At 41.1% G+C, this 8350-nt stretch overlaps 1 protein-coding gene across 1 annotated transcript; it reads left to right on the top strand.

Annotated features, from left to right (window-relative positions):
* The first annotated feature begins 4207 nt into the window (after positions 1–4207).
* On the top strand, positions 4208–4531 carry LOC144239948 (large ribosomal subunit protein eL38). Its single transcript, XM_077774183.1, has one exon. The coding sequence runs from the start codon at positions 4268–4270 to the stop codon at positions 4478–4480; it is 213 nt and encodes a 70-aa protein (XP_077630309.1). The 5' UTR covers positions 4208–4267; the 3' UTR covers positions 4481–4531.
* Positions 4532–8350: the final 3819 nt, after the last annotated feature.

Below are 8350 nucleotides of genomic sequence, written 5' to 3'. Positions count from 1 at the left end.
CCATTCAGCGTCAACCCTCTTTAGGGGAAATCATTCGTGTGTGTGTGTGTGTGTGTGTGTGTCTTTTTATGCTTTAAGCTCATCATTAACAACTATTAATTACCACTTACCTGATGCTACACATAGATAGTGAAGGGTTGGGCAGTTTGAAAATGTTAAGTCCCCAAACACAGAGAGATTCAAATATGTCCACCAAGGTGCCAGGTAGAGAGGGGTGCTTTTCCATGTTGGGGGATAAGGACCAGAAGTATAGAAGGTTATTTTTGAGCTGTCGACATCCAAGGATAACCAAAACTATGCCCTGTGTCATTTGAATAAAATCACAAGAAACAATTTTCCACACCATTTGCATCCCCCACAATAGAAGAGTACAAAGAGGGTGAAAACATTTCATTGAGTACCTACCAGGTACGGTTCTAAATGCTTTACGTGTAGTGACTCATTTAATCCTCTGCAGAGCCCTGCGAACTAGGTATGACTATCATCCTTGTTGTTATAAATAAGGAAACCAAAGCACAGAAAGATAAAGGAAAACTGATTAATTGAAGACAGGGGTAAAGTGGAATTCCATCAAGTCTAGTTTTTGTGAGACAAGGATTATTACCTGTCCTGTGCCTTAATACCAATGGCCTCTTCCATAAGTAGAGATATGCTGTATCCCTCCCATCCCCACTATGGCTGCGATAGAGCCCCAGAGAAGAGCCATCCTTCAGGGCTTAGAAAGAGCACCCAAGGAAAAGCACAACTGCCAGCGCTGAGTTACAGCACCAAAGGAAGCACCCTCCCCAGGGTTGAAATACAGCGAAGGAAAATCCCCCCAGTGCATAGCTGAGATATGGTGCCTGGGTGCCTCCCGAAGGGAAAGCCCTCCCCCAGTGTTGACATAAACAAGAGGGCCACACCCAGGCTGAAATAGAACACCCAGTGAAAAGTCGTCTCCAGGACTCAGGGAGAGCTTAAGAGGAAAATCCCCCCTTCCAAAAGAATTGAAGTCCAGATCTTGTTGGAGAAGCCGAGCTATGACTCAGTGTATGGTGGAGGATTTTTGTGGTGCTGGAAACCTACCCTCTGGAAGAGAGCTGTAGCACCAAAGGGAGAATCCTTTTGTCCAGGGCTGAGAGCAAACACTCAAGGACGGAAACCCTCCTTTAACATGGCTGAGGTGGAGGGCCTTAGGAAAATCTCCTCCTTGCCTCCAGTCACATAGGACTGGACCTAAGTAAAAGCACCCCTTCCGTGTCTAAGACAGAGCATCCAAGGAAGAGCCACCACCCCAGGGCAGTATAAAGCACCCATAGTTCCCCTCACAGGACTTAGATATGGACTCTAAGAAACAGCCCCCAACCCAGGGCTGAGGTGAAGCAATCAAGAAAGAAAACTCCCCACTGCATGGCTGATAAGCAAGCAAGGCAGCTCCCTTCCCTCAACATAGCTGAGATAAGGAGCCCCCATGGGAAGGTCTTCAGTGCTAATCACCCAAAGAAGAGATCTTCCTCGCTGGACTGAAATAGAACCCCCAAAGAAGCCCCCTCATCAACACAGCTGACAGAGAGAGTGCCCAAGGGAAAGCTCTCCCTCAGCGCTGAAATAGTCAGCCAGAAAAGAGTCCCCCATACAGCTGAAGGCAGAACACCCATGAAATAGTCCCCCCACCCCAATGGCTGATCTATAGCATCCAAGGAAGAGTTCTCCCTCTCAGGATTGAGATAGGTCAATCAAGGAATAGTACCACTCCCTGGCCTGAGAACACTCAAGGAAGAGTCCCCTTCCAGGGCAGAGATAAAGTACCCAAGGAAAAGTATTCCCACCCCAGGAGTTGAAGTCCTTACCTACTGAAGGAGACAGGAAGTAACTCAGACAATGGCAGTCAAGTTGTGGTGTCACACCGTTGGAACTTTCTAGAAATCCGCCCTGACAGTTGCCTGAAATCTGCCTCCGGGGTATCTGAGGATGTTGTACACAGAGATGTCCCACCGGAAACACTCTGATGTATTACTGCTTGGGTGGGTTTAAAGGGAAGCTGTTGGCCATGGAGTTCTGCCGGCCACACCGCCCTGTACCAGCTGGGTACAGGAGAAGCTGCGTGCAGAGTCTGGTGCTGGAGAAGCCGGGTGCCCAGCAGGAGCCTGCTGTGCCAGCGCCTCCCCCACTCCAAAACTGGGAAGCAAAACTTTCCCCCTGCAATGTCTCTGGCGTCCCCTACAGACAAACTTCTGTGACCACCAGCGCGAGAAAACAAAGGACCCAGATCAGGCCAAAAGAGTGAATTGGGAGCTGAGAGGCAAGAAATCAATAACCAGCACAGTGTATTAATAAAGGAGCAAAGTCACACAATGACCCTAATCAATGTTGAAAGCACAATTGATAAGATGTAATAACTATTCATGAGGACAAAATCAAAAGCATTTGTTGAGGAGTGAATCTGCCAGAAATCTGCAACGCACATTATTCCTTGTGGTGAAAATGAGAAGTATTCTTTGCAAGGGCAAGAATGTCCACTATCACCACATCTATTCAACACTGCCCTACAAGACCCCTTAGCTTGCGCCACGAGACAATAAAAGATAAATAAGTGATTTGGCTAAACTGAAAACTCCAAGTAGTCTATAGACAAAGAATTGAACAATGAGGCTAGATGTAAATCAATACATGAAAATGATATAGCTACAAGAAGTTTGTGAAATATAAGTTTTTAAGCTATTGCTAAAGTTAGCTAAACTATATAAGGAATAAATATATAATGATAGAAATAAAATACATATGGAATATCGATGTATATGAGTGTGTGTGTGTGAGAGAGAGAGAGAGAGAAAGAGAGAGAATGGAATGAATATAACCAAATGTGTGTAAAACCAGTACGCAGATAATTGTAAAATTTTATTGAAAGACATCACAGACTATTTAAAGAGACAGCTATACCATAAACACCATAAATAGGAAGACTTGACATCCACATCCTTCACCACTCAATTTTGTGCATAAATCTAGCACAATCACAATCTAAATTCCAATAGAGTTTTTCATGAAACTTGACAAGCTGATTCTGAAATTTACATGGAGAAGTAGATGCCCCAAAATAGCCAAATAGCCTTTTTGTAATAAAGACAATGTGCTGGAGATTCAGAGGTATGTACATGGAACAAAGCAGAGCCCATCATGCATAGATGGAAATTTCAGGCATTTCAGAGATGTCATTTTAGATCACTGGGGTAAGAACAGACTTTTTTTCTTTTTGCAGTATATGGCACTGGGACAGTTTGCAATCTGTGTGAAAAAAACGCAATTGGGTTTCTTCTTTACACCATATACAAAAAAGAAACAATTTAGATGATGAAGCACTTAAATAAATAAATATACAGATACATATGCATATATATAAAGACTGTAGAAGACATTTGCAAGACTTCTGAATAGGACGTCAACTATACTTCAATAAAAAAAGAAAACAAAACTTCAAATTAGGAAAAGATTTCTTTTTTAACATTTCTTTTTTAAATTTATTTAGAGAGAGAGAGAGAGAGGAAGCATGAGCGGGGGGAGGGATAGAGAGAGAGGGAGAGAGAGAGAGAGGGAGGGAGGGAGAGACAGAGACAGAGAGAGAGAGAGAGAGAGAGAGAAAGAGAGATCCAAGCAGGTTCCACGCTGAGCATGGACTCTGACATGGGGCTTGATCTCAGGACTGTGAGATCACAATCTGAGCTAATATCAAGTGTCAGCTGCCTAACCAACCGAGCCACCCAGGTGCCTCCAAAATAGGAAAAGATTTCTAAAGGAGGACAAAAAAAATTGCTAAACATAACAGAAAAGGTGGATATAATAGTATTGGTAATACTCTCATTTTTAAGTTTGATGATAAATTTACAAACATGCCTTTTACTAAGTTTCATCTTATGTAAGTGTCCAATATATTTTTGTATGGATGAAGTTACATTATAAAATGTTTGCCTGGAAAAAGAAAGGTATATAAGTTACGGCAGAGAAGGAGGACAGTGACCTTAATAACCTTGGAAGAAATAAATCCAACTTTTAGCAGAATTTTAGTCTTACTAGTGAACCTGTGGTTTGAGAAATTATCATAAAAGCAGGGTTAACATTAAAAAAATTGTAAAAAACAAAAATCCTAACAGGCTGTTATTTTGAATGGATACTTGCTGCATCCCATGAATGCAAAGATGAGTCAACATTTAAAAATCTATTCTTGCTTTTCCGGCCTCTCTTCTTACTGTTTGCCGTGCCGGCCGCGCGCTCGCCTGCGCCCCTCGTAACCATGCCTCGCAAAATTGAAGAAATCAAGGATTTTCTGCTCACGGCCCGGCGAAAGGATGCCAAGTCCGTCAAGATCAAGAAAAACAAGGATAACGTGAAGTTTAAAGTCCGCTGCAGCAGGTACCTTTACACGCTGGTCATCACAGACAAGGAGAAGGCAGAGAAACTGAAGCAGTCGCTGCCCCCAGGTTTGGCAGTAAAGGAGCTGAAATGAACCCGGCACACTGATTTGAACTGTATTAAAATTTTAAAAATTAAAAAAAAATCTATTCTTATAATTTGCCACTTCAATAGATAGACGAAGAAAAATATGATTGTCTCAATATATAACAAAAATGCATATGAAAACATTCAAAATTCATTCTCAAATTTTAAAAATGATGATAACAAGGAGTAAGATATAAGGTTACTACATAAAAGTCAACTGCTTTCCTAATACCAATGATTAATATTGGAATATGAACTTTAAAAAGCAAGACCATTTGCAACAGCACCAAAATAATGAACTACATATAAATCATATATATAAATACATATAAATCATAAATGAAATATGTACAGGATCTCTATGTGGAAAACCACAAGATCTATGTAAATAGATATTCCATGTTCACAAATTGGAAGATTCAATATTATTAAAATATCAATTCTGTCCAACATGATCTATTCAAAGCAATCCCAAATCAAAATCTCAGCAAGTTATTTTGCAGTTTTTGGCAAACTGGCTGTAAAGATTATAGGGAAAGATGACAAACCCTGAATAGCCAACACAATACTGAAAAATAAGAACAAATATGGAGGACTCACACTACCCAATTTCAAGACTTAGTGGAAAGCTATAGTCATCAAGACAGTACAGTATTGAGAAAAGAGTACGCATGTAGATGAATGGAACAGAGTAGACAAGCCAGAAATAGACCAGCACGTGTACTTAACTGATTTTTGACAAAAGAACAAAGGCAACTCAAGGGAGAAAGCATAGTTTTCTCAGCAAATTGTGTTGGAACAATTAGCTATCCGTGTGTGGGGGGGAAATGAACCTAGACAGATCTTCTATCTTTCACAAAAATTAACTCAAAATGGATAACAGGCCTAAATATAAAATGAAAAACAATAACATTTCTATAAGAAAACGTGGGAGAAAATCTAAATGACCTTGGATTTGGAAATGAGCTTTTAAATTCAAAACCAAAAGGAAGATTCATAAAAGAAATCTGGTAAGTTGGACTTTCTTAACATTAAAAACTTCACTGTGATAGACACTTTTACAAGAATGAAAAGACAAACCACAGGGGCACCTGGGTGGCTCAGTCAGTTGAGCGTCCGACTTCAGCTCAGGTCATGATCTCACGGTTGGTGAGTTCGAGCCCAGCATTGGGCTCGGGCTTGCTGCTTTCAGTGCAGAGCCTGCTTTGGATCCTCTGTCTCTGTCTTTCCTTGCCCCTTCCCTACTTGCCCTCTCTCTCTCTCAAAACTAAATAAACATTTAAAAAAATTACAAGCCACAGACTGGGAGAAAATCTTTGAAAAACACACATCTGTAAAAGAAATGTATCTGAAATATCCCAAAANCTTTCTTAACATTAAAAACTTCACTGTGATAGACACTTTTACAAGAATGAAAAGACAAACCACAGGGGCACCTGGGTGGCTCAGTCAGTTGAGCGTCCGACTTCAGCTCAGGTCATGATCTCACGGTTGGTGAGTTCGAGCCCAGCATTGGGCTCGGGCTTGCTGCTTTCAGTGCAGAGCCTGCTTTGGATCCTCTGTCTCTGTCTTTCCTTGCCCCTTCCCTACTTGCCCTCTCTCTCTCTCAAAACTAAATAAACATTTAAAAAAATTACAAGCCACAGACTGGGAGAAAATCTTTGAAAAACACACATTTGAAAAAGACTTGTATCTGAAATATCCCAAAATCTCATAACACTCAACAGTAAGAAAACAAACAGCACAATTTGAAATTGGGGAAAAGATCCAAATTAGATACTTCACCGAAGACAAATACACCTGGCAAAGAAGCATGTGAAAAGGTGCTCTACATCATTTGTCATGAGGGAACAGCAAATTAAAATGAGATATCACTACATACCTATTAAAATAGCTAAAACTTAAAACCTGACAATACCAGTTGCTGACGAGGATGCAGAGCAACGGGCACTCTCATTCATTGTTGATGGGAACGCCAAAGGGTCCAGCCACTTTGGAAGACAGCTTGGCAATTTCTTATAAAGCTGAACGTAATATCACCATATGATCCAGCTAAGCATGCACCTTGGTATTTACCCAACTACTATGAATAATTATGTCAACACAAAAACATGCATGCATTTAGAGTAGCTTGAGGCATAACTGTCAGAAACTGGAGATGCCCTTCAAAAGGTAATGGGTAAACAAACTGTGGAACATCTATCCAATGGACTTTTATTCAGAGATTTAAAAAATGAATTAAGCCATAGACGGACATGGAGGAACCTTGAATGCATATTGCTAAGTGAAAGGAGCCAGTCTAAAAAGGTTACCTAATGTATGATTCCAACTATATGACATTCTGAAAGAGGCAAAACTATAGAGACAGTAAAAAGATCAATGGTAAACTGGGGCTCAAGGGAAAGGGAGAGCGTTGAGTAGGTGAAGCACAGGGATTTTTAGAGCTATGAAAATTATTCTATATGAGAGTGCAATTGTGGATACATAACATTATTGACTTGTCAAAATCCATTGAACTTTAGAGCACAAAAAGTGAACCCTGACATCTACAGATTTTTAAAAATCATGTAGGTCAGGGGAATCGCAAGATAGAATGCAGAATGTGACCAAACAATCTAACCATGTTACAAATTTGTGAAACATACTGGGAGGGGGCGGGGGTGCAGACCTAAGTAACTTGGAAAATGAGTGGGGTCTATAAAACTAATGGCAAACAAACATGCACAATCACTGCTGTAGTTGGGAATGTTGTTTTCCCTGGGAGCACAGGGTAACGATTCTGAAATCATGTATAATGGGTTTAAACGAGTCAAGTAAACAGGGAGCAGATGGTGAGGGCCAGGCTTCTTAGCATGGGAGTAGCAGTTTGCAGATTAGCAAAGGGGAGGTGGTTAGAATGATTTATGTGGTGATGGATGGAATGTCGGTATGAACTCGTGTTTCACGTAATAGAGATACGGCAGTTACGTACAGATATGTTTATACATGTGTGTATACGCACAGGTTCGTGTTCGCACATATATTCCCTCGCTCTGTCAGCTAAAGGGGCCTCCAAGCTACAAAACCCCAGCAGCACTGGGGCCGAGATCCTGGTTTCTAATACCATTCTTCAAGAAAAGGAACCAGGTTCCCTGGAGAAAAGCCCAATTCTAGGACTGAGGAAGGAAATATACATGATAAGCCTGGCACATCTCGCAGTGCCAGAAAGTAAGGAAGTGCTAAAAACAAAACAAAAAAATCCACAACAATGGGAGTGTATCAAAGGGACACGGGAGCCCAGTGAAAGAGCTACCAATGTCCAACACTGGGACAATTTCCACCTCAAAATAGTGTTGCATGGCAATCCAAAGTATAAAAAAAATATATATCTGAGAGTCAAAACTTATATAAATGACTGCACAAATTAATAAAGGGGAAAGAAGAAACTCAGCTCCCCTGCAGAAGAATTCCAAATAATTTATGTAGATACTCCATCCTCAAGGAGGTGGAGCAGAAGTCCTCATTCTCTAAGTGTGGGCTATGCACAGCGACTTCCTTCCAAAGAGGCGGGCATGGGAGGGGGGAAAAGAGTCACTTTCTCCACTTTCCAGTGGAGAAACCTGACAAACACTAACTTAGGTGATCAAGAATAACATCAACAGTGGTAATCCAAGTTCCTAAATAGGTTGATATGATAACACCAGCATGCGTAATCCCAGTGTGATGGTAAAAACATTGGACACATCCCTATAGAGGAATATTTACCAAATACCTGGCCAGTATCCCTCAAAGCTGTCAAGGATATCAGAAACAAGGGACAGTATAAAAAACTGCCACGGCCAAGGAAAACCTAAGAAGACATCACAGTTAAATGTAATGCAGTAGCCTGGCTGGAACC

Source organism: Crocuta crocuta, unplaced genomic scaffold (genome assembly GCF_008692635.1).
Source record: "Crocuta crocuta isolate KB4526 unplaced genomic scaffold, BGI_CrCroc_1.0 scaffold241, whole genome shotgun sequence".
Classification (NCBI taxonomy): Eukaryota; Metazoa; Chordata; class Mammalia; order Carnivora; family Hyaenidae; genus Crocuta; species Crocuta crocuta.
This window is presented reverse-complemented; position numbering and strand designations above follow the sequence as displayed.

What these genes read in the sequence shown, in the direction of transcription:
- LOC144239948 (XM_077774183.1), top strand. Translation starts at nt 4,268, where the DNA reads ATGCCTCGCAAAATTGAAGAAATCAAGGATTTTCTGCTCACGGCCCGG.